This window comes from Cydia strobilella, chromosome 1 (genome assembly GCF_947568885.1).
Source record: "Cydia strobilella chromosome 1, ilCydStro3.1, whole genome shotgun sequence".
Taxonomy (NCBI): domain Eukaryota; kingdom Metazoa; phylum Arthropoda; class Insecta; order Lepidoptera; family Tortricidae; genus Cydia; species Cydia strobilella.
The window spans coordinates 30,691,748-30,718,468 of NC_086041.1; the positions used below are offsets into that span (position 1 = coordinate 30,691,748).

The window sequence follows — 26,721 nt, forward strand, 5'->3', positions numbered from 1 at the left end:
CATTTTCATTTCGCAAGTGTGGGGTTGGGAAATGAAATGGTTGCGAAGTAAGGTTATGCCAACGATTAATTTGCCAAATGAAACTTTGGCGAAAAGTTGGTTGCCAAGTGAAATTTGGCGAAATAAATTTCGCCAAAAAGGAAGTACACCTGAGTAACCACAGTTGAAATGAAACAATGTCAAAATTACAATTTTCGTTTTTTTTTAACTTAAATGTAAATTTTAGTTCGGCGAATAAAGTTAGCAAGTAGGTTTACTTGATTTATTACTACTGAACCACCCTACCTGCCATGTCAAATAGGTAATACGTACGGCATCTGGTATTAAAAAGCAAAATAAGATAAAAATACATTTATTCGTAAATAATTCGTAAAACACATCTTGTAAATTTAACAGTATTCTAAACTGGCCACAGAACCTGGATAGACAACACTTAGTAGACAATTAAGACTAATTTAAGTAAAATACACTCTAGAGCAATCAAAATGGGATTTGTCAAATGCTTCTTACAAAGTGAGCCGCTTTCGATGCTCTTGCTCGAGTGTATTAGGTATTAGGTACAATATTAAGGCATTAAGCTAATGGCGTTACACACTACTTTTACGAGCACTGTATTTAAACTGTTTTCAGTTACGAGAATAACGCGAGATAACAGTCTACATGCACAATATTCAAATGAAATTGCATCTTTGCCAAAACTGGCGGGAGAATGGCGTCACTAACATTAATATACAATAGGATTTTCTGACCCTCCCCTTGTCGCGGCTGCTTCTTTGTTTTTATAGGCCGCTGGATAAGCATTAACTAAGTAATTTCAGAGGCAGGTACAAATTACGATGCGCTCCACAGACCTTTTATGCCTACATGGGAATGGTACAGACGGTTCATTACTAGAAATAGCTATTAACTCGGGTAGGTAGTAAGTAACTTATTAAGGCTGCAAAAAACTTATAGGTTATTACTTATTATATTTATTCTTAAAGAGCAGTGCAAATGAGCAACAATGTTCTTATTTGATTTTTATATGTATTAAATATAATTAGGTACGTAACTGAACTGAACTATTGACCCGTATTTTAATTAAATAACATTACCTGGCGTTTTCATAACAACTTAACGTTAACGTGGCAAACAACGATAAAAGCAAACACTTGCAATCTCTAGGTTAATAAAATGTAATCATTTCACATGCATTTAAGCGTCAGATTAAACAATTTACACTTGTTAAATAAATCTTTAGCGTAAACTGCTGCGTTATTAGTACTTTAGACACATATATTTTTGAAACTTAAGAGGAAAGGGGACGATCTGTTCTCCATACAAACGTAGTCCTTATTTTCCCTCCTGGATATTGACATTACTGAAAATATTTTTACAGAGTTTTATGTTTTTTTGGTCATAGCTATGCCCGTTAGATTTTTTTAGTTTTTTTAATTATATTAAAAGTTAGGCGAAAAACAGGTTCCATACAAATTTTTAAATGCTCCTCTTAATATTTTCAATTATGTTAATATCCAGAGAGGAAAATAGGGTCTACGTTTGTATGGAAAGGCGGTTTAGGGGCGGTCGTCCCCTTTCGTCTGAATAAACTGTCAAATAAAATAATAAACTGGTGACTCGCGTTACTTCTGCCGTGGAATGACTCAGGTATTTTACTTTTTTATGCTGTGGCCAGATCGAAAAATGTATCATTTCGTGATGTGGCAATCATTTCATAAAATGATCGGTTGGACACATGACCTAACCATATCATGAAGTGATCAATACTAAAATAAAATGGTATTCCATGGAAGGATCAAAATGTATGATCTGACCATGACATCTACATAAAATAGATAATAGGGATGGCACTAGCTAGATTATAATAATAGAGAAATTGTCCCCGTGTGATGCAAAATGATGAAGCTTTTCAATAATCTGATTAAGTGTAGCAATAGTTATCAGCAGTGATAGGCAGAGATACTGAATATAGGCAGAGTATAAATACCTAAACTTGATAGAACAAAGTCATAAAGTGGAGACTGCCTTGCGATAAAAAAAAATTCAATGTCATCAGAATCAGGATCATTTTTACTAGTAGTAACATAGTTTAAATAATTTTGCATTTACATTGAATAGCGAGATTGCGTGTGTTTATATTTAAGAAATGTGTATGTATAGAAAGTAAAAAAAAATTGGTTGTTTTATTTTACGCCTATTGATTGTATTGGACAAAAACGAGGAATGCATTGTTTTTTACCGTATTTTTAACAATATTATTTAATTAGTACGTTTCCGGGACTATACTTCCGGAAAAAAATGTTATCTCAAGGCAGTCTCCACTTTATGACTTTGTTTTACCAAGTTTAGGTATTTATACTCTGCCTATTCCGAACACTGGTTATCAGTTCTATAATCACATAAACAATAACATTAAAATACCTATTTATTGATGAAACATCCAGGTATGTCTAAATACAGTACAAGTTTTAATAATATAGTATCCTATGAAAACTAACTTGATAACATCATTCATAAAAAACCAAGCTTAGGGTGGTATTTCACTATTACAATATCTTTGTCCAATGTGTATTTGCGTCTCACATTTTGCTTAATGAGAGAGTGAGACGCAATGCACATTGGACCAAGAAATTTGACAGGTGGTATACCAACCTTATATATATATGTATATTTCGTTTGTACGGAACAAAAATGAGAGAATATAGTATTGTTGTGATGATGACACGATTAGGCTTGCTAGTAAATGTAAAGGTACTAGAATAAACAATAATTGACACAAAAACATTGCATTACACTAAAACCAATAGGTGGCGTTATGTTCAATTTATTGCCTCCGACACGGCCATCCTGACAAATGACATGTCCTTGTGTGTTAACACTGCAATAAGTAATTAATAGTCAACAATCCAACTTTGTCCAAAGTTTCACTGATTATCTGGTAAGTCAGACTCTGTGACAGGGTCAAACTCTTGTGTGAAAAGGACTTGCGGCCATTTGGAAGTGACGGCAGGCAGCAGGGATGTAGGACACAGCATCAGGTCGAGGATGGACGTGAGGGTGTAGCTGCCGAGGCAGTTCAGCGCCCACTCGTGGTTTACTGGGACGATGTTTAGTTTTAATGCCAGGTCTGTAAACAAACAAATAGTTTGGACTGTTTCATAATTTATTCGAATAATCGTATATCGTAATTCGTAATTTGTTCGAATACAGTCCACATAATTATAAAATATCGAGGTAAAATAATCCCATTAACACCATAAGATAACAATCAAATTTTGTAAGTAAACGTTAACTTACTTACATTATGATAGCACAGTGACGTGGTAAAGTGGTAAATACGTTTGACACTTTTACAACAACTTTAACAACAATACATTATATAAGAAAATCTAAAACGTATTCTTTCAAAAAGATTGCGAGTATTTAAGACTTTGCAAAATCGTATTTTAGATTTGCACGGTCGCACAATGCGCATTGTAATGTGATGCAGTTATCCAATTGTCTGAAGTTGAAACCATAATCTTGCAACATGTAAAAACTCATACTCATAATATACGAACATTATGAGCCGATTCAAAAACATCGTGAGCTGCGGCATAAAACCGGGACAATTTAAAGCGAGGTTTAGACTAGCAAGAACTGGCATGCAATTTAAGTTACATTGCCGACTACTAAAGTAAACTGTATTCAAAAGTTTGATCAGATACCGCAATGTAACGAAAATTGCATGCAAGTTCTTGCTAGTCTAAACCTCGCTTAAAGCGCAACTTGTGGTTGGATATAAGAATTTTCTGTTTATCGACGATAACGTTTTATTTTCCTAACAAAAATCTATGAAAGTTAGTAAGGATCTAATTGGGAATCTGTAGGACTATCACCCACCAAACTTTACGATTCTTAAACAGAAAATTTCCTTGTTCCACAATGCAGTGCTAGGAAAATGATGACTCACATGTGAACTGATTTTCTTGTGTGTTTTCAGGTTCGGCGAGCAGCAGGCGCACGTCGTCACCCTCAACTTGAACTTCGCGGTCCGACGCCACCACGCGGCCGCCTGCCGATTCTAACATCATCTGAACACATGAACACATGAATCTAGTATAACTGGATCGGTCATGAGGAGTGGGGGAAAATGACCGAACGGGATAGTCTTATGTATCTTTCAGTCTCCTACTGAAGTGATGGTTAGCGTTTTGAATGCTTGAACTTTGATAAAATACTGGTGAATTGTTCTGTAATCGGCTGTAATAGCTGCTCTGAGCAAAAATATGAGATCATAACCTTTCACTCGTAAGTACGGTATTTTACACCTTCCTCTTAACGCAATATGTGAGAATAACATCGTAAAATTACGTTACACTCAAAGCAAGGTAGAATCAAACGATTTCAATAAAAATATCACAATTATTTACGCAAATTAACAAAACATTATTTGTAAAATTATCCGCCCAAATTACGTAGCTAGGTAAGAGTCTGAGGTCAGCCATTTTTAAACTTCTTCTTAATTTAGCTGCATAACAATCATGTTAGGGATACCAGATGAAAATATCATAATTTTATGGGTAATTTTGACCTCGAAGTTTTTTCGTACTTCTAATTCCAAAAAATAAATAAACAAATGTTGTGAAGATTAAATGTGTTGTATATTAATTGGTGTGATTGCGATTTGTGATTTCTTTAAATTAAAACCCATAATACATTTTATTTTACGTTTTATTTACTAAACATGTTTAGTTTTTAACCACCTGCGCGAATTATAGGAGGTATTTCATTGTTTATACGCCTAAAAAGAACGGCCCATTGACATTTTATTTAACAATTTTTAATACCGTCAAACAAGCTAACTTTGCCTCCAGGGTAATCGCCCCAACGTGATATCAAATATTGGGGTAATTTTTACCAATATGGTATCCCCACGTTTATGACGTCATCTATGTCTATCCCTTACGGGCGCACGCGTATAGCTGGTCTATGTAATGCTAGGTCTATGCATGAACAAAACAAACTGACTTGTATTCGCTTCGCGCATGACTATGGCGCCGCCCTAGTGGGTGTGGGACATATTGCTTATTTTATTTGACATTTTACATTTGCCAAAAAGTATGAAGATGTCGTCCCATGAAAGTTCATATTTACACGAGTGAGGCGGTTCGTAAGAAGTTACCATGGTCAGCTATGGACATGTTGAAGGCAAGACTGCATGAAGCTGATTTGTATTATGTTAAGTAAGCTGAAATGTAATACATAAACGGTGGCTAAAATATTAGTGCATACCCGTTGCCAGGGAGGTTTTGGGATTATACTGAGCAACTTTTACTATGGGACCCACCCCGATATCGCGAAAAAATTGGCTGTTTCATACATTTTGGCTGGTCCATTTTCTATGGGAGGGTAAATTATTTTTGCGATTTCGTGGTTGGTCCCATAGTAAAAAGGTTCAAAGTAAAAATAGGATTTTTTTATATGGTGGGCCTTTCAGGATATGGATTTTATTTATTTTTTAAATGGGGTAATAAGTAACTGACAACGAACTGGCAAGCATGTAATCATAAAACATGTGTCTAAAATCCTAAATAATAATTATAAAACAACTCAATCATAAATTAAATATTATAGGACATTCTCACTTCTTACACAGATTGACTAAGTCCCAGTCCCACGGTAAGCCCAAGGAGGGGAATAGTGTAGTATTGATAAGATACAATCTAGAGGCTTTCTTGCAAATTGCAAACAGGTGTTTAATTTTATGCTAATCACAAGAAAAGTGTATCAAAACGTGACCATAATAATCTCTATTTTTTATCACGTGGCACAGGCGCAGTCCAAAACACGTATAGGCAGGTTGTTTAAAAATATCTGAATATTTTGACATTACAATCATGTTTAGATTATTTCAGGTCGTGGTCGTACCAAAGTACATACAGTCAAGGGCATAAATATGAATACATTCCCAAAGTTTCAAAATATGTGTACGCTCTGCTCTTACACCTTAGACAATAAAGTCGTGTTAACATATTTTTGAGCCATTTGTCTGGATAGATATTTTTGCCTTCGACTGTACAAGGTTTTCCCAAAATATCCAAATAGTTGAGTTTTGGTGATTCATTTGAAGGCGAGCGCGTGCGTGCGTGCGTGCGTGTGCCTGTGCCTGCATGCGTGCGTGCGTGCGTGCGTGCGTGCGTGCGTGCGTGCGTGCGTGCGTGCGTGCGTGCGTGTGTGTGTGTGTGTGTGTGTGTGTGTAAAGCCTAGGTACCTTGAGCACAGATTCGTTGAGTACGCTGAAGGGCGGCATGCAGAAGAACGTGAACCCGTCGAACAGCTTGCGCGGGGTGGTGCGCGCGCGCTGCGGGCCCGGCTCACCCGTCCAGTCCAGCGCCTCGAACGGTTCCTGATCGACAAACCATTTCAATTTTTTTTCTATCAGCCCGGCAAGTTCGGTTCTCCATACAAACGTAGTTACGATCTCATTTGAAACCGACTAGCTAGATTGCACTGAAATTTTGTACTTACAATGGGATAAGGTATGTCTAGGTCTGTAATTAGTTTATATAGCTTCAGATACCATAGTAAAAAAATACAGCGAATTGAAGCTTTTCATACAAAACTTGTTTTTGCTCTATTTCGTTTGATTTATATACTAGAGCTATATAAACTAGTTACAGACCTAGATAATAATCAAAGATACAGTCTAAGAAAAAAAAAACGTGCCTCGAAAATCAAGAAAATTTGATTCTCGTTCAGAGGGCGCTACTAGCTTTGGCCTACTGTCGTATAGATGGCGTTGACTGTTTCGTTTGTTATTTAACAATTTTAACGCATATCAGTGAAAGAACATGGGTCAAAATCATAAAAATAATTAATGCAAAAAAAAAAACATTTATCCATATTTAAATACATTTTATCATATTTTTATAAATCTTCATTTTTAGTTCTAAAGTGTGTCGACAGATGGCAGTGAATTTACTGGGGTTACAAAATTTACTATGACAGTACCACTCTAGTATAAGTTACTCTATGATAATAATATACCTCATGTCATTGTATGTGCAAAGTTTCATTACAATCCAACACGCAGTTTTAAAATGAGAACCCGTTACCAGTTTTACTCCGTTTGTGAAAGGTGAAATTCCGCCGAGCTCGCCGGGGACTCTTATAAGACATGGAGACAGTAAAACTTATATAAAAATTAAATATATATAATTGTATATCTTGAGGGAGGGAACCATTTCATTGTAGTACATATGTAAAGATGACGAGATGTAAAGTCTAATGGCGTTATACATAAACGGAATCGTTTGTCTTTATCTGTCATTTTGACTTATGTATTTGTAAGACAGGGATAAAACATAATTTAACTAAATCAGGCCCGTAATATTTTATGAATAAGGGAGTAATAAGAAACCATGCCCAAAAGTTTGACTGTTGAAGTAGATGACGGCGTACGCCACCGTATCTTTTGTCACACGTCATCTTTTGACATACAGAGTTACAACCTTAGGCTGCGTTTCCATTAGATATGTGCGAGGATGCGTAGCATGGGATGTGTCTGTTAAGAATAGGGCTCCCGGTATCCGTGTTACACGCCGAAACGTATACCCGTGTTCTTAGGCCCGGCGGTACTAAGAACCCGGTTTACACGGAACCGCCGGGATTCGAAAACGTTTCGAAGGAACGTTCCCAAGAAACGTATCTCAGACACGTATCTCCGTTTACACGGGTACTTAAGACCGTTCCGAACGGGTCCAAATACTCCGAACCAGTTTGAGCCAATGTACAATGGTAACAAGGTCCACTATTATTATGCCGACTTCAGATGAATTCGTTTGTCGTACGATTTTTAAAGTGAAGCTTTTATTCTATCGCCCCAATTTATTAAGTTAAGATAAAAACCGCGATTATAATACCGTAAATCGAATTAATTTCCGATTTTTTTTAGTTAAATGCCTGCAATCCGAAAAAAGTTTCACTTGCATCGTGGTTTCATAAAACCGCACAATTACTTTTTTTTTATTGTTTTTAACCGTATTGATAAAACATAGGTACTGAGCCATCTTCCTATGTTTAATAGTAGGTTACATAATTTTAATTTTAAACTATTTATATCATTTAATAAAACCGATTGCTTCTAAGCTAATTACATAAATTTGATATCGATCATTGATTTTTTTTATAATTATATAATGGTATAGTATTTTCGTTAATAAGAGGTGTGCAGACAGAATACAATATTAATTAAAAATAACAGTTTAATTATTTCGTGGTTATTTTTATCTCGGATCTATTACTGCTTTGCGAAAACAACAAACCTGCCAACGGCGCAAAAAAGTTATTAGTAGGTACACAAAAGCGGGATTTTCGAGTAATCATGCTCAAATGAAAAACAAAATGTTACCCAAGAACCATAAAAACCCATACTACCTTGGATAACTTGCGATAATATTGCTAATTACATTAAGGTAGATCTTTAAATTGGTAGTCATTCATAATTCACTTTGGTCACTTTCTCACTAGCGTTCAGGTAATAAACTTAAATGCGCACGTTGCCGACCGGTGGTCCATCCATCCATTGTTTTCCAATATCCTTTTGTTTGTTATCGTCGAAAACATGTAGGTTCCCAAACTATTATCACAAGTGTCACCGCCAATTATAAGCTTTATGTCATTGTAATAAGGTCAAAACATATGCACAAGAAAATGTTTTCCATTGTTTTGTAGCTGCACCGCACTAAAAAGCGTTTTACTGTGGTAAGAGGTACCTAAAGCAAAAACAATTAGAATTTATTGAGAAGGTGCAATTTTATCAAGTTGATTTAAAGTGTTTATTAATAACTAGCGACCCGCCCCGGCTTCGCATAGAGAGTCAAGCATAATAAAATACATTCTGTAACAAGTATTCACTTTGGAAGCCTAATAATACTAAGAGTTCACTGTCCATTCGTCTGTCACCACTCACTAGGCTGTATCTCATGAACCGTGATAGCTAGACAGTTAAAATTTTTACAGATGTATTTCTGTTGCCGCCATAACAACAAACATTTAAAATTAAGTTTGTACGGAACCTTCGGTGGGCGAGTCCGACTCGCACTTGTCCGGTTTTTTTGAAGTTAATAATGGGTTAATTATTCTTAAAATATAGACAGACAGCCATCGCGCACTTTTTTGTAGACCAATGAAAGAGAGACAACTCCACCATACATTGAGATCAAATAGATTGGGCAGTGTTTTCGAATAAGCCAGCGTGATTTTTTCTAACTTCATTAGCAAACATCGTCATATTTGTACCAATTTAAACAAAACCTTAACAAAATATACACATAAACATTCCCAAAGAAAAACTGGTTAACGCGTAAACAAACAAAGAAGGTCTGGTTATCGCGAACATACAGACAGACATACGGACGCGGCGGGGGACTTTGTTTTATAAGGTGTACCTACATTATAAGACAAGAAATACAATTTCATATCATGTTCTTAAATTCAACTAAAAATAAAGAAGCAAGTTAATTTTTTTTTTTTTATAAATACTTAATGCCAATTTCGAACATTAGTTTGACTTCCTGCCTAGATCTATATACTGAACTCGATGGTTCTAATATTTTTTTTAAATAAGTACCTATACTAGCAGGTTTTTTTATTATATTGCTAACCCACAACGTAAAAAGTAGCTATTTAAAGTGCTATATAAAATACTATACTTTGATAAGAAGCGTGAATACTCGTAATACCTATTGCAAGCAAAAACTACCTGCCCAAGAAAGGGGTTTCTAAACCGTTTATTGAATTTCGTCTCTATGACCTACGGAATAAGGTTAAATATGACAGAAACTCGTCATGAATCTTTTGTCTATTCATTTGTAGCTGGCGTTCGTTCCTTCGCTACTATCGTCAAGGACGTGTCCGGGGCCACGGATAAATAAGATACGTTTCTTCGAATACCCGTTCATCCGTGTACACGGGTCTTAACTACACGTTTCTTAATTAAACGTGCGGAACGGGCCAGAAAACCGTTTACGTATTATTCGGAAACGGGTATTCGAAACGTGTAAACGAAACACGGATTCGACCGCGAGCCCTAGTTAAGAACCAATAGAATCATTCTATTTACCTATCCTGGTTCAGCGCAGCTCTAGTGGACGATATTGTAATAGTTCTTAACAAACACATCCCTCGCTACACATCCTCGCACAGCCCTGGTGGAAACGCAGCCTTACCTACAATAATCGTCAAATTCGAAGTTCGATTTTGTCTGAGAGTTTACACATCTTAGGGTGGTATATTCCGCTGCGGAAGAGTGCTCCAGTGTTCCTGTGGCCTCGCCTTATAGCCCTGAGGCGGTCAAGAGGGGTTTTTAGTGGGTAAACCGTGGGTCCCATGAGCCTATACGGGAGTCCCACATAACCATCCCAGGCCCGTCCCCGCGCCTGGGTGGTATGCGAAAAGCATTTTCCCCTCTATAAAAAAAAAAAAGGGTGGTATATTCCACCAGTCCAATTTGTTGGTACAATGTGCATTGCGTCTCACTCTCTCAATGTGAGACGCAAATACACCATATGGCAAGAGCCTGACACTCTTTGATAGAGAAAGAGTCTTATTGCGATTCCTATAAGAGGAAAGAGAAAATAGTGCCATGCTTTGTCCTTATCACCGACCGGGTGGCATCATAGGTAGGAGGCGATGGCGAAATACCGAAATTTATATGAGTGAGAGAGAAAAAATCCTTTGCTGCCCAAATTTTATATGAATATTCTTTCTCTTACCCCCGGTGGCTCGGTGGCGCGTCTATACTACTTGTATATACTATGTCAATGCCATATGGAATATTTTTTCTATCTGTATGTATTAAAAAAAATGTAATTTCGTTCTCAGACTGCTCTGCTAAATACAAAAAACCGGCCAAGTGAGAGTGGGACGCGCGCACGAAGGGTTCCGTACCATTACGCAATAAACGGCAAAAAAATTACGTTTGTTGTATGGGAGCCCCACTTAAATATTTATTTTATTCTCTTTTTAGTATTTGTTGTTATGGCGGCAACACAGAAATAGATCATCTGTGAAAATGTCAACTGTCTAGCTATCACGGTCCATGAGATACAATGACTGCCTTGCAATGAATGCCTTGTGACAGACGAACAGACAGACGGACGGACGGACAGCGGAGTCTTAGTAATAGCAAAGATAGATATAACTCCGTAATAGATGGATACAGTCTAAGGAAAAACGTGCCTCGAAAATCACGAAAATTTGATTCTCGATCAGATGGCGCCACTAGTTTTGCCCTACACTCGTATAGTGGGCGTTGACTGTTTCGTTTGTTATTTATAATTTTAACGCATACCAGTGAAAGAACATGGGTCAAAATCATATAAAAATAATTAATGCAAATAAAAAAATCATTTATCCATATTTAAATACATTTTATCGTATTTTTATAAATATTTATTTTAAGTTTTAAAGTGTGTCGACAGATGGCAGTGAATTTACTGGGGTTACAAAATTTACTATGACAGTACCGCTCTAGTATAAGTTACTCTATGGTAATAGGGGCCGGTTTTTACCCTTTGGTTACGGAACCCTAAAAATACATTAAAATAAATCGTCTCTAAGTATATTGTATTTTGATAGAATTAGACTAAAATCTAAAATCCCCCGCCGCGTCTGTCTGTTTGTATGTATGTATGTATGTTCGCGATAAACTCAAAAACTACTGAACGGATTTTCATGCGGTTTTCGCCTATCAATAGCACCGATTCGTGAGGAAGGTTTATGTGTATGGGTAGATTTTGTGTAAGCCGTGCGAAGCCGGGGCGGGTCGCTAGTTTAAGAATAATGTCAGGGCAATAAACATCAGTAATAAAAATCTTTATTTCAAGACTATTGACAATTAAATTGACGTGACGTAAATTTCAGTCACGTTACCGTGTCCGATGCGCAAAAAAACTTGTAATAGTCATAATTAGTAAAAAAATAACGACATTGTTTCTTACACGTGGCTAGCTCGTACGATTAGAATTAGGGCGCATGTTAAGGGGCCCACTGACTATCAGTGCGCCGGACGATATTGGCCTGTCTGTTAGAACAAAAATTTGACAGTTCCGTACAACTGACAGGCCGATGTCGTCCGGCGGACTGATAGTCAGTGGGCCCCTTTAAACGTGGCAAATTGCCACCTGTTTCGCTACCTTGTATTTATGACATTTTTGACTGTTGCGAACGCAACTTTTTATTTATATAAAATATTCCTTGCAGTAGCTAAACGCAGCCGTCGGGCTCGGTTAGTATTCGGAGGCTTTTTTAAAGCACCAATAGGAGCGCTCCACATCATTCGTATCGCGGCCAATTAGAGGCACCTAAATTTAAACCACCTTTTTAGGGTTCCGTACCCAAAGGGTAAAAACGGGACCCTATTACTAAGACTCCGCTGTCCGTCTGTCTGTCTGTCACCAGGCTGTATCTCATGAACCGTGATAGCTAGACAGTTGAAATTTTCACAGATGATGTATTTCTGTTGCCGCTATAACAACAAATACTAAAAAGTACGGAACCCTCGGTGCGTGAGTCCGACTCGCACTTGGCCGGTTTTTTTCTATTCATATTCGCTAAATCACTCTCATCAGCCTCCATACTATAACCACCACTTCTACATCTGTTAACTGTTAGTTAAAGAACCCTTCGTAACCAGTACCTATTGAATGTTATAACAGTTTACTTCAAATAGAAGTGTTTTTATTTGAGTCGTCGAGACCTGCACGGCGGCTACAATGACATCTATTTCAGTTAATTTATATATGTGACGTTTTTAACCAAAAGGTACCACATTGTCGCTTGTCGATAAGGTTGATTTCAAATTGAAGCTATACGGATATAGCGCCTTGACAACCGACAATAAGTACCCTTTTGGATGAAAATGGTACATATAGTAGTGTGACTACTTAAAAATACAAATCAAAACATTTTAATTTGTTCCCAAAGTTTAAAGCAAAAATCATATTGACACAGTTTTCTGCTGCGTCGCCTGTTCCGGTGTATGATTCGGCAGAAATACTGACATACCACACAATCAAATTTATTGCATAATACAATATTCTCACCTCGGCGGCGTGTCCACGTCGCAGCCACGTGTCGGCCCACTCGTGGCGCACGATCCACCGCCCCGCCGCCAGCGCGCACATGAACTTTACGGTCCTAGAAATAAGGTTCGTATTATAATAATAATAATAATAAATTCGTTTATTGACAGGCAAGTGACACCCATAGAAATGTTACATACAAATAATTCAACTAAAATACAAAGAAAAAACAAATAATAAAAATTAAAATAATACGATATGTACTAAATAGCACATATATAGTCACTTCCGATTCCCGTCCCGGTGCACAGATAGCCAATATTGGAAGATTTGACTATCCGGATCCCTGAAAATGGTTTTTATAATAACATTTTCTGAACAACTAAGTCTCTCCCAGAAGGAAGCCACACGCGTCCTCATCACAGCATAAAAATCCGGCACTCGCGCGTCGGCAAACATACCGGATGCGCTGCAGCATCGCGGCAGCCTCATGAGGGCACGAAATGAGTTATTATATTGCACCCTCATGGTGCTATACGACCTGCGCGTGAAAGCAGTCCAGAGTTGGCAAGTGTAGAAACACTATGTGTATTAAATTAACACTTCTGATTTTCTTTTTATTCTTTGGTGCCCAGTGACATCATATGATCAAATATAGATATAACTCCGCAATAGGAAAAAACGTGCCTCGAAAATCAAGAAAATTTGATTCTCGTTCAGAAGGCGCTACTAGCTTTGGCCAACTGTCGTATAGATGGCGTTGGCGGTTTCGTTTGTTATTTAACAATTTTAACGCATATCAGTGAAAAAGAACATGGGTCAAAATCATAAAAATAATTAATGCAAATAAAAAAAATCATTTATCCATATTTAAATACATATTAATATATCGTATTTTTATAAATATTTATTTTTAGTTTTAAAGTGTGTCGACAGATGGCAGTGAATTTACTGGGGTTACAAAATTTACCATGACAGTACCGCTCTAGTATGAAGATTTTGTAAGATTTTGTAGGACATATAGTGAAATTGCGCTTATGTTGTACAAAATAAGGAACTATATCCACCAAATTTTATGAAAATCTGAGAAAAATTAAAAAAATACAAAATAAAAAATGACCCACATTGGGCTTATAAGAAAATCGGTATTTGTATATGTTGTGACCAATCATATATGTCATTTTTAGGGTTCCGTACCCAAAGGGTAAAAACGGGACCCCATTACTAAGACCGCTGTTCTGTCTGTCCGTCTGTCACCAACCTGTATCTCATGAACCGTGATATGATGTATTTCTGTTGCCGCTATAACAACAAATACTAAAAACAGATTAAATTAAATATTTAAGTGGGGCTCCCATACAACAAACATAATTTTTACCGTTCTTTGCGTAATGGTACGGAACCCTACGTGCGCGAGTCCGACACGCACTTGGCCGGTTTTTTAAAGCTGTTGCATACCTACTTCTCGATACACAGTAGATGTTTTTTAACCCCCAGCAATATTTTGAGAGATGAATATTTTGGCTGTTCAGGTGTTGATGTTTGCTATGGGAGAACCATATTTTTTTTTTGCAATTTCGGAGTTAGTCCTATAACTCCTATAGTAAAAGTAGCTTAGTATGACCGATATATTCCTATCGCAAAATATTACTAGGGGTTAAAAAAACACACTGTATAATAAACACAGGTATCCTAGCAAGTATATATCAAATCCAAAGGCCATGTAGAAAAGTTTAAGCATTGGCCACTGTGCCACACGATTTGCACCATTGTGCAAATCTTAACCCACTCTGGCCCTTGTCTAAAATGTTTAACAGTAGTCTTTAGGCTGATATGATGAATTTAAGCTAGATATTTTTTTCTTTTTTTTACTAGCCTAATTTAGTGTCCCACTGCTGGGCAAAGGCCTCCCCTCGCTTCCTCCACTCGACCCTGTCGTTTGTAGTGTCCCGCCAATCCGGATAGAATGCGTCCAAGTCGTCCCGCCCTTTCCTTTTCGGCCTGCCTGCACTCCGGCCAGCACCAGCTATGGTGTTCCGTGGGTCCCACTCGGTAACCATTTTGGCTCACCTTTCAGGGTGCATGCGGCAGACATGCCCAGCCTAGTCCCACTTAAGCTTAGCGGTCTGAACACATACATCTACAACTCGAGTTCTGGAGCGCAGTTCCGTGTTTCTGATTCTATCAGTTCTGCGAACACCTAGTATACTGCGCTCCATCGCTCGCTGGCAAACCTTGAGTTTGGACTTTAACGCCTCAGTTAATGACCATGTTTGAGCACCATAGGTTAAGTATGAGGATACACATGTCGATGAGTTTGCGCTTGTCACCCTTCAATAGCGCCTTCATGGACCAGAAGCTCTTCCAGGCGTTGTCAATACGTCGATTGACCTCTATGGTTTGCCTGTTTTCGAAGGAGGCTATCTGGCCCAAGTAAATGTACTCATCAACATACTGTATATCCTGCCCATCTACCGTGACCCTGTGTTTTGCTCCATTGGTCATCAACTGAGTTTTCGCTCTGTTCATTGCGAGTCCAACCTCAAGGCTTGCTGTGCTGAGATCTTGTAGCATTTGTTGTAGTTGAGATGCCGTGTGGGAGAAAAGGACAATGTCGTCGGTAAAAGGCAGGTTAGTTAACCGTTTATTACCGACGACAATGCCCAATCCTTCCCACGAGACCGCCAGCTTTTTGAATATCTCCTCTAGGCAACTGGTGAACAGTTTAGGAGACAGCGGGTCGCCCTGTTTAACGACTTTCTCTATTTTAAATATAGGACCAGGTGTGTGTAATTTAATGTTGGCTGTGCTGTTATTATAAATAGTTCCAACGAGTCCAGATATTATATTAGCACAATATAAATTAATTATTCTACAATTAACCTTACCTCTGCGCTCTGCCCTCTTCATCCACCCCAACCACCAAATGCGTCAAATCCTTAGTAAACTCCTTAACAAACGTCCACCCCCTCTTAGCGCACAGCAGTTCCACGGTCTTCACCTCCGCGGGCGTCAAACAAGACGTCGCCACGCAAAACTTTACGTTCGGCGTTCCTGGCTTCGTGAACTCATTCTTACTTGTACTTGTAGAATTTGTACTCTCCGCTGCGTCAAACTTAAGACTTTTCCGAGCTACTGGTGTAGAATTATGCTGGACAGAGTTACAGAACTGGTTTATAGTGGGTGTTGCTAAGGTTAGCTTGGGTTTTGTTACGATGGTGTTGTCATTCTCGGTGTCGGAGATGTTGATGATTTCCTTGATGAGTTGCGCCTCGTTGGGGTTCAGTTGCGATTGTGTCTGTTTAGGTTGGGCGCCGTTGCCGTTGGCCGCGTTGGACTTTCTTGTGAATGGTGAAGCTCTGTGAATAGAAAGGAGATGTAAGTATGGCCGTTCCAGTTTGCAATTCATAGATTAAGGCTAATCAAAGATAAATTATGAATTTTTAAATTAAAGGAAAAATCAAAAAAATTGCACCGGCAGGACTCGAACATGCAAACATTGGAACATCAGTCCAATCGCTTCTGCCAGCTGAGTCACGGAGGCCTACCAGATGTGTGCGAATTTTTCCATCCCTTCCCTTAACGCCTTAAGGGTGGCATATAGCAACATCTACCTGTAAGGCGTTAAGGGAAGGGATGGAAAAATTGCTGACTGTACATAAAAATGTGATAAAAATCTCCTTGATCTGTAGTGTAGAAAAAAAAACTACACCTTTATAGCCAAGTTTAAGTAAATAAATGCAATTTTTTGATAGATAAGCATACAGCATATCGGCATAACTTTAAAAATCTCGTATCTCACACTGCTACTCAAAGTTGAAAGGCAGTAACTTTGAGTAGCACATTTTTCTTTTGATTGACAGAACAAGATACAAGTTTTTTTCAGAGTAGTGCCGATATGCAGTGTACATACTTCTGTGGTGTCTCTTCACACACACTAGCATCTGAGTCGTCGCGATCCTGCGGCGTGGCAGGGATCACGTGCTGGCTGGGCTGTCCATCCTCCTGACTCTTGTGGCCAGCCTCCTGGCTGTGGTGGCTATCTGTCAGGTTCTGGCACATCCCGGGTGTAAGGAGGTTCTCGATGTGAGCCTGGGTCTCTGAGCCGTGCTTCTGGAAAATGAGCTTTTTGTTAAGAGGAGAGAGAATGTCAGATGTAATAACTGTTGGTAGACCTTAATAAATAAAATAAAATAAAAAATAAAAAGCATAGAAAATCAAAAATCCCTCCAATTGAGGTTCTAAATATTTCAAAGTACTGGAGCTATAGGGGATAACTTGGATTTTATTTCTGCTTGTAAATACTTGGAACACCATGCGTCATATTCCAATTCGTCACTTACACGCCATGACCGTGGGCGAAAGCAAGCTGTTTCGAACCTTACTTATTAGTGGGAGATCTTAGGTCCACCACCTTGCATTTTTGAGACAAAGCAAACCGCTTGGAACAGGTGTTCCTGGGGGTGATCTGAGCTGATTTAGCCCGGTTGCCACGAGGTTCCCCCCAGTAGGTGGGCAGGGGAGGGGGGGGAAAGTGGCTCCGGCGCGCCTCACTCTAAGCTTTATATCTGCATACATCTAGCAAATATATCAAGTTTGGTGTCTTTTTCGTATAATTCGAGGATGAAGAATTCATTTCTGTGACTAAATTTTCACTCACCCATACAAAAAATACGAGAAAATCAAATTTCAAAAATTTTCTTTACACTTTTTTTTTTCGAAAATCCTCTACAAAATTAAAACTATGGCGATTTGCTCTAGAAAAAAAATACCTATGAATAGCCCAGTTATCCTTCTATATAAAATAGTAAACTTGTCAAACATTTTTCTTTTATAACTCTGTTAAAAAAAATGTTTTGTGTCGCACGGCGTACCCGCGTTGTAAGAGCGGTATGCAGCTTTTAGGATTTTTAAGTATGTTTAGATGATTTTTGATGAGTTTTTATTCTTCTGTTCGTAGACTACATTAATAAATTACTTCTGGACGTGATATATATACAAATATATAAATAAAGACTTTGGGAAAACTTTACTATTAACTAGCTTTTGCCCGCGACTTCGTGTGCGTGGAGTTAGTATTTGGGTAGCTTATTTTTTATCCAATATGCTTTTTATCGATTTCCCATACAAACTTCCACCTCCCTTTTCACCCCCTTAAAGGATAATTTCTGATATAAAAACCACCTTGTGTCCTTCCCCGGGACTCAAACTATCTCTATATCAAATTTCAACTAAATCGGTCCAGCGGTTTAAGCCTGAAGAGGTAACAGACAGACACACTTTCGCATATATAATACTAGCTTTTGCCCGCGACTTTTATCCAATCTCCTTTTTATTGATTCCCCATATAAACTTCCACCCCCCTTTTCACCCCCTTAAGGGGTGAATTCTGAGATAAAAACTATCCTATGACCTTCCCCGAGACTCAAACTATCTCTACACTGAATTTCAAGTAAATCGGTTCAGCGGTTTAAGCGTGAAGAGGTAACAAACAGACAGAAAGACACACTTTCGCATTTAAAATATTAGTATGGATTAGTATGGGTGTGATAAAATTAACATAGTTAGATGTTTGACAAAAAATGCGGGTTAAAATAAGATATATATTGTTCGCAATTGCCACTACATGCACATAAATATGTCAGTGCATTTTAGTTTTTTTTAACGCAGTTGCACCTCCCTGCGCATTTTGTTTTGCAGCGGCAACGAATAAGCTCTAAACAAGCAGCAGCCGCCGCAGGTAGGCTTGTCCATATGGGCTCCCAATGTTCCAACCTGTTGCTGAGCGGCTATAATATGTCCCCAAACATAGCCTCCTTGGTAAACTGCACGGAGAATAATGTTTACGTAGCGCATCCGTTGGAGGCAGATTCTCTAACTGGAGATTTCTTCGGCACTCATTTACACTCGTACTTGTACCTGATCTGAAATCAATAACAAAATGCATAGTGTTAAAATAAGTCTAGGGTTGCAACCTCGTAATTGAAATCTGTTCAGACTTAATATTGTAAGACTTACTTGTCATATAAGACAATAACAATTTTTCCAATATTGGCAACGCCTGCTCAATATTGCCTTGTTTGCCAAATTTAAATCCCTTCGTTACAGCAGGATATGCGCTCCAAGCTTGAAATACGCTTTTTGTCGCCTTTCCACACAAAAAAGAAATAGTGTCGCAACCTGAAAAGGCGTGGAAGAATGGCAAGACTTCTGTCCTTTCTGGTCCTGTGAAATAAATTATACATCTATGCGTTACAAATAAAATCATATATTTAAAGGAAGTTTGCAGCACGTGACCAGTTGCCCTCGTACAGGAAGCAGACACGCGCATGATGGTCCATTATGTGGCTGATGCTGTAGCCCCAGGTCACACAAAAATTATGCTACGCACAGTGGATACTGATTTTGTTGTTCTCGCAGTTGCATGTATATCACAATTGCCGGAGCTCCAGGAGTTATGGGTACATATTGGCACAGGAAAGAATGACCAGTTCCTCTCGTGCCATGCTATTGCATCTTCATTAGGTAACTTTTGTAGTTCCTCCATTAATTGTAAATAAAATAAATATGTCACCGCAGTACGAGACAGGTCATCTGGGCAATTGGTCACGTGCTGCAAACTTTCTTTAAACATATGATTTTATTTGTAACGCATAGATATATAATTTATTTCACAGGACCAGAAAGTACAGTAGTCTTAGCATTCTTCCACGCCTTTTCAGGTTGCGACACTGTTTCTTTTTTGTGTGGAAAGGTGAAAAAAAGCGTATTTCAAGCTTGGAGGGCATATCCTGCTGGACCTGCTGTAACAGAGGGATTTAAATACGACAAACAAGGCAATACTGAGCAGGCGTTGCCAAATTTGCAAATATTGGAAAAATTTGTTATGGTCTTGTATCACAAGTAAGAGTCTTACATTTTTAAGTCTGGACAGATTTGAATTACGAGGTGTGAATTGATCCCTAGCAGTGTTGGCCGAACGTTAATTGCAATTAACCATTAACCAGTACAAATTGAACCGTAAACCGTAACGGACAGTTACAGTTTACGGTTCAATTTGTACTGGTTAATGGTTAATTGCATTAACGTTTCTGCCAACACTGATCCCTAGACAGTATTTTAACACTATGCATTTTGTTACTGATTTCAGATCAGGTAAATGAGTGTCGAAGAGTACTTTATACAATAAGAAATCTCCAGTTAGAGCAGGGTTTCTTAAAGTGGGGTCCACGGACCCCTTAGGGGTTCGTAGCATGTTTATCAGGGGTCCGCAGTAAGTCAAATACCTACTGTAAACATACTTATTAGGAAATTTTGTAATAAACTTGACGAAACCTAAGTGTAATGAAACTTATAAAAATAAATTTTAAAATATAAATAAGGGTTTTTATTATTTTTCTAAAATATATTTTAACCGGGGTCCGTGGAATTGTTTAAATTGTGAAAATGGTCCGTGATAGCAAAAAGTTTAAGAAACCCTGAGTTAGAGAATCTGCCTCCAACAGAAGATGCCCTACGTAAACATATTCTCCGTGCAGTTTACCAAGGAGGAGTTTGGGGAGTAGGTTTGGGGACAGATTATATCCTCTCAGCAACAGCTACCATGCCCTGCTGACTGGGGCTGGTCCAAACAAAATGGTTATTGGGAGCCCATATGGACAAGCCGACCTGCGGCGGCTGCTGCTTGTTTGGAGATTATTCGTTGCCGCTGCAAAACAAATGAGCAAGGAGGTGCAACTGCGTTAAAAAAACTAAAATGTACGGACCTATGTGCATGTAGTGGCAATTGCGAACAATAGATATCTAATTTTAACCCGCATTTTTGTCAAACATCTAACTATGCTAATTTTATCACATTTATAATAACTACTGGCAAATTTATAAAATGTAGGCGCGAAGGGATATCGTCCCATATAAAATTTGAATTTCGCGCCTTTTTCTGCTGACATGATTTGCTTGACCAACTATATATCACATCCAGAAGTAATTTATTAATGTAATCTACAACCAGAAAAATAACAACTTGTTAGAAATCATCTAAACATACTTAAAAATCCTAAAAGCTGCATACCGCTCTTACAACGCGGGTACGCCGCGCGACACAAAACATTTTTTTTAACAGAGTTATAAAAGAAAAATGTTTGACAAGTTTACTATTTTATATAGAAGGATAACTGGGCTATTTACAGGTATTTTTTTTCTAGAGCAAATCGCCATAGTTTTCATTTTGTAGAGGATTTTCGAAAAAAAAAGTGTAAAGAAAATTTTTGAATTTTCAATTTCTCGTATTTTTTGTATGGGTGAGTGAAAATTTAATCACAGAAATGAATTCTTCATCCTCGAATTATACGAAAAAGACACCAAACTTGATATATTTGCTAGATATATGCAGATATAAAGCTTAAGAGTGGGGCGCGCCGGAGGCACTTTTCCCCCCCTCCCCTGCCCACCTGCTGGGGGGAACCTCGTGGCAACCGGGCTAAATCAGCTCAGATCACCCCCAGGAACACCTGTTCCAAGCGGTTTGCTTTGTCTCAAAAATGCAAGGTCCCCTTAGAAAACGGGATCTAAGATCTCTAGCTATATAAATTGGACGTTCATTTTTGACGCCACTAGTTAACTTTAACTTTACTGAGCTTTAAAGACCTGTCGTCTTCTATCATGTAAGACTGCAAAAAGTAACCAAATACACACCTGATTATGGCCCTTCTCTGTTAAAATTTGGGAGTCCACATTTGACAATGCAAAAAGGCTCTCACTATCCTTTGGTGGTAAATGACTCTTTATGTCCTGTGTGGCATAGCCCAGTCTACTCAAACCTAGCACCTTTCTTTGAGTTTTTTGAGTTTTTAGCAACACTGAATGTTGTGTTATTGCCTGGCTTTTTTCAGCCTGTTTTTCAACTAATGTCTTGTCTTGATTTTCAATGGTACTTTGGCTTTTATTGGTTTTCCCAATATCTGCATCAATATTGGCAAACACTTGGCCCATAACCGAATCGTAATTGATTGAACTCTCGTCTTTATTATCTTCGTTATGTATATCATCAATACTATCTTCATAGATTTCACTTGTAACTTTTCTCTTTTTGTTACTAGTCATCTCATTGTCGTTTTCTCTGTTTCTTTTATCAACCTGCCTCTGCGTTTGTGTTGGTTTTTTTTGCCTCAATGTAGGCATTAGTATTTCAGATGGAGCCGGTTTTGTAGCTATAAGGAGTTGAACATTGTTCTCTTTGACTGATCCGCTGGCAAACATGTCTTCATCTAGCTCCATTTCTTCTGATTTTTGTTCCTTATTAGGAGTATAAGTAGATGATTCTTTACGAATATCTTCATTTTTCTCCTGAGGCTTCTGTGTCTTATCTTTCTGAGCTTCAATTTTATTACCATCATCGTCACATTCCATAACTTTTGTAAGTTCTTTCTCAAGGCTTGCTGAGATTTCAATAGGAATAGTCTCAGCTGATGCAGTGTCTTTCTTTGTTGATACGGTTTTATTTAGATTGGCTTTCACACTGTTAGTTGTTGGTGGTTGATCATTACTGGTTTCAATGCATTTTGTCTGCTGTGTAACAGCACTGACTATGCCCTCACCACCAATATTGATCTCAAAATTTTGTACATCTAAAGTTTTAGGAACAGATGAAGATGAATAACAAGAAGTTGCCTTTTCCATACACTGCAATGTTTGAACCTCCTGATCTGTATTAAGTTTCACTTTAACATCATTTTTCTTTTTCTTGATAAAAATATTAGTCAATGTACTTCCAATTTTGATTGTAATCTGTATATCATCTGAATCAGTTTCAACATTGTCATTAACAGCATGGTTGACTGTTTGAACAGTATTTTCTTTGGCTGTCTCTGTACTTTTGGGATTGGTTTCCGAATCATCAGTAGGTTTATCTGTTTGTAAAGCACTCTTTTTAAGAAAAGGTATATTGGTTCTGGACATTAAATTTACTTCAGTCTCTATGAGTTCCCCTTGATTTTCATCATAACTTTTAAAATTATTTAATATAGAAGAACTGTTAGTTCTATGGTCTCTTTTAGACATATTATCATTATCTTGAATGGTATCCATTGCCTGGCAACTTAGTCTGTCTTTTGGTGATGCATTTCCTGGACTTTTGTTATTCAAATCTACAGCATCATGTTTATTATCAGTGTCAATAGTTATTTTATTAGTATCAGGTGATTTCTCTTTTTCATCAATTTTTGGTGTACAATCATCTATTATTATAACTTTTTGAGATTCGGGCTCCACACTTGGAACAGGGTTGCTGATGACACTTTTAGTTTTCTTACACATTTCTATTGAGACATTTAGCTTATTTTTATTTTTGTTATGTAACTTACTGAATTCTTTTCTCATTTTCTTAACATTGCTCCAGTTCTGCTTGATTTTGTTTAACTTGTCAGTAGTATCTATGCTGATGTTGCTAAAGCTGTGCTTATCCCCTGAGGTATCACTGGGTTTAGATTCATTCTTGTGCTCCCGTTTTCTAGAACTTCTTCGGGGATGATCAGTTGTGTATTCATCATCATCTAGATGGAATGGGTCAATATTAGGGCCAAAATTCTCTTTGTTTTTTAAAAATTCTTCTGTGTCTGACACTCTCTCAATTTTATTAAAGTCATCCTGGGGGGGAGGTGGTGCATGTATTACTTTTGCTGGACTCTGGACCTTCTTTGATTCTGTATGGACATGGATCTCGCATGTTGTAACTTCAACAGCAGGGTCCTCTCTCTGTGTGGATAGCTGGGTGGACACGGGGGCTGAGAACTGGTTTTGTGAGTCACATAGCCATGCATTTACAGTTTTACTTGGGTTTTTTTCAACTATCTTATTTATTGGTTGAACTAGAGCATCTAGAGCAAATTCGTCCACTGAAAAACAATAACATGTTAATATCTGTTATGTTATATTACTAAACAAATATATTTAACACTTTAATCTCTCGCGTTTTGAACACATATTTAATTTGCACAATTTACTCAACCTTCGTCAAAAAGGATTACTCAAACTATCTAATACATACTTTTGATGTTAAACTGTTTTTCAAACAATGCTGTAGCTTTCTGTACACATTCCGTGTATCTCTTGATAACTGCATTTTGCTTCAATGCCCGCCTCTTGACAGGCAGCGCACAGACGGGACACGCCGGCCGCCCTATCCAGCAGCCGTGGCACAGGGTGTGACCACAAGTGGCAGTCTCCGGAACAATGTAAAATTTACAGCTGGAAATTAAAGCATTGTTATAGTTAGTTTTATGTAGGTGTTACATAACTACAGTAAAATGCATCAATTGATGCACAAGCAAATTCATAAGAATGTCTGAGCATCAATGATAACCATTATAGTAATGGTTAAAAAGTTTCAAAAAATGTTATCAAGAGATATATAAAAACACAAACCATTCTAAGCAAGTTACAGTTTCCGCTACCCGAGTTAGTTCCTTGGCAGCATCCTCAGGTTTAAACTTTTTCAATAGTTTCTCCATGAATTATGATGCTGCAAACGAGCAAAAACAAAATTAACGAGAATATGAAACAGTCATTCCGTCAGGCTGCGATTGCAATTTGTTCACAAATAAACACCAAAGAGTATAATAGTATATATAGACACTAAATTAGAATAGAAACTTAAGGCTGGCGTCCACTAGACTCGCCGAGGAGAATCGATTCGAATCGCAATAATTCGCCTCCTATATTTTCTAGGATGGAGCGACGACCTGGTGAAGGTCGCGGGAATTCGGTGGTTGGGAGCGGCACAGGATCGGTCGGAGTGGCGAGCCTTGGGGGAGGCCTATGTCCAGCAGTGGACGTCTATCGGCTGACATGATGATGATGATGATGATTTTCAAATGCAACTGCGTCCATTGGCGAAGAGCCGCGGCGCGCCCGTCAATGGACGCAGTTGCATTAGAAAATATAGGAGGCGAATTATTGCGATTCGATTCGCCTCGGCGAGTCTAGTGGACGCCAGCCTTTACACTTATTTCGTCATTGATTTGAGCAATTTACGCACAACAACAACACAACGTTTACAAAAATAACACTGGCTGGCGGCAAATATTCCCTTTTTGACAGTATTAGCGCACCTAAGTCACCTAACTGACAGTGACAGTAAAGTTTTTTTATTCCGTTCCGTTTACATTCGCGTGCGAGCCACGAGCCGAGCCGCGAGCAAAGAGTAGTATAATCCAACCATAGATCTAGTATATTTCTATAGATGCGGCCTACCGCGTGCGCCCGTAAGGGATAGGCATAGATGACGTCATAAACGTGGGGATACCATATTGGTAAAAATTACCCCAATATTTGATATTACGTTGGGGCGATTACCCTGGAGGCAAAGTTAGCTTGTTTGACGGTATTAAAAAATTGTTAAATAAAATGTCAATGGGCCGTTCTTTTTAGGCGTATGAACAATGAAATACCTCCTATAAATCGCGCAGGTGGTACAAAACTAAACATGTTTAGTAAATAAAACCAAAGATAGATATAACTCCGTAATAGATGGATACAGTCTAAGGAAAAAACGTGCCTCGAAAATCAAGAAAATTTGATTCTCGTTCAGAGGGCGCTAATAGCTTTGGCCTACTGTCGTATAGATGGCGTTGACGGTTTCGTTTGTTAAATATTTAACAATTTTAACGCATATCAGTTAAAGAACATGGGTCAAAATCATAAAAATAATTAATGCAAATAAAAAAAAAACAATTATCCATATTTAAATACATATTATCGTACTTTTATAAATCTTCATTTTTAGTTTTAAAGTGTGTCGACAGATGGCAGTGAATTTACTGGGGTTACAAAATTTACTAAGACAATAGTACCGCTCTAGTATAGTTATTCTATGATAAAACGTAAAATAATATGTATTATGGGTTTTAATTCAAAAAAATCACAAATCGCAATCACACCAATTAAGGTACACCACATTTAATCTTTACAACATTTGTCAAAAGTCAAAAGCATTTATTTGTTCAACATAGGTAAGGTACATAAGTACAGGTCTCACATAAGGTTGTTTATTTTTTTTGGAATTAGAAGTACAAAAAAACTTCGAGGTCAAAATTACCCATAAAATTATGATATTTTCATCTGGTATCCCTAACATGATTGTTATGCAGCTAAATTAAGAAGTTTAAAAATGGCTGACCCTCATCACATATATAACAAAAAAAAAATGACCAAACAGTGTTTCAGTGTTACCAGTAAATTATTGAATACTCCGCATTTTTATGAGACTAACGCCCCATTCATGAATCTAGTATAACATGGATCGGTCATGAGGGGTGGGGCGAAATGACCGAACGGGATAGTCTTATGTATCTTTCAGTAGTAGTGACAGAGAGCAATATATTACTTTTTGTCTTTGTCATAGTTTCACTTTTCCACCGCTGCCACAACCGAAATTGTGGCAAACAAATAAGTACGTGACATGTCATGCTTGTTCGTTGCTTGTTTAATTATTGTTGTTTTCTATGAAATTGTGCTTTCTCTTATAAAACATAGTGATGGTTAGCGTTTTGAATTGATAAAATAATGGTGAATTGTTCTGTAATCGGCTGTAATAGCCGCTCTGAGCAAAAATATGAGAACATAACCTTTCACACGTAAGTACGGTATTTTACACCTT

At 37.9% G+C, this 26,721-nt stretch overlaps 1 protein-coding gene across 2 annotated transcripts; it reads right to left on the reverse strand.

Annotated features, from left to right (window-relative positions):
* Positions 1 to 336: 336 nt before the first annotated feature.
* On the reverse strand, positions 337 to 25,226 carry LOC134743514 (breast cancer type 1 susceptibility protein-like). 2 transcript variants are annotated; one of them, XM_063676999.1, is made up of 10 exons: positions 25,102 to 25,226; positions 24,489 to 24,585; positions 24,112 to 24,311; positions 21,762 to 23,959; positions 16,981 to 17,180; positions 15,956 to 16,426; positions 13,089 to 13,182; positions 6,254 to 6,388; positions 3,953 to 4,073; positions 337 to 3,127 (listed from the first exon to the last, which is right to left on the reverse strand). In XM_063676999.1, the coding sequence occupies exons 2-10, from the start codon at positions 24,572 to 24,574 to the stop codon at positions 2,925 to 2,927; spliced, it is 3,708 nt and encodes a 1,235-aa protein (XP_063533069.1). In that variant the 5' UTR covers positions 24,575 to 24,585; positions 25,102 to 25,226; the 3' UTR covers positions 337 to 2,924. The 2 variants fall into 2 exon arrangements, with proteins under 2 accessions (XP_063533069.1, XP_063533078.1); XM_063677008.1 differs by having other exon boundaries at positions 2,967 to 3,127; positions 3,953 to 4,063; positions 25,102 to 25,225.
* Positions 25,227 to 26,721: the final 1,495 nt, after the last annotated feature.

Excerpts from the sequence above, each read along its gene's own strand:
- LOC134743514 (XM_063676999.1), bottom strand. The coding sequence starts at position 24,574 with ATGGAGAAACTATTGAAAAAGTTTAAACCTGAGGATGCTGCCAAGGAA. Across the intron at positions 17,181-21,761 it reads CAGAGAAGGGCCATAATCAG|AAGCACGGCTCAGAGACCCA; the intron begins GTGTGTATTTGG and ends CTCATTTTCCAG. Across the intron at positions 13,183-15,955 it reads GAAGAGGGCAGAGCGCAGAG|GACCGTAAAGTTCATGTGCG; the intron begins GTAAGGTTAATT and ends CCTTATTTCTAG.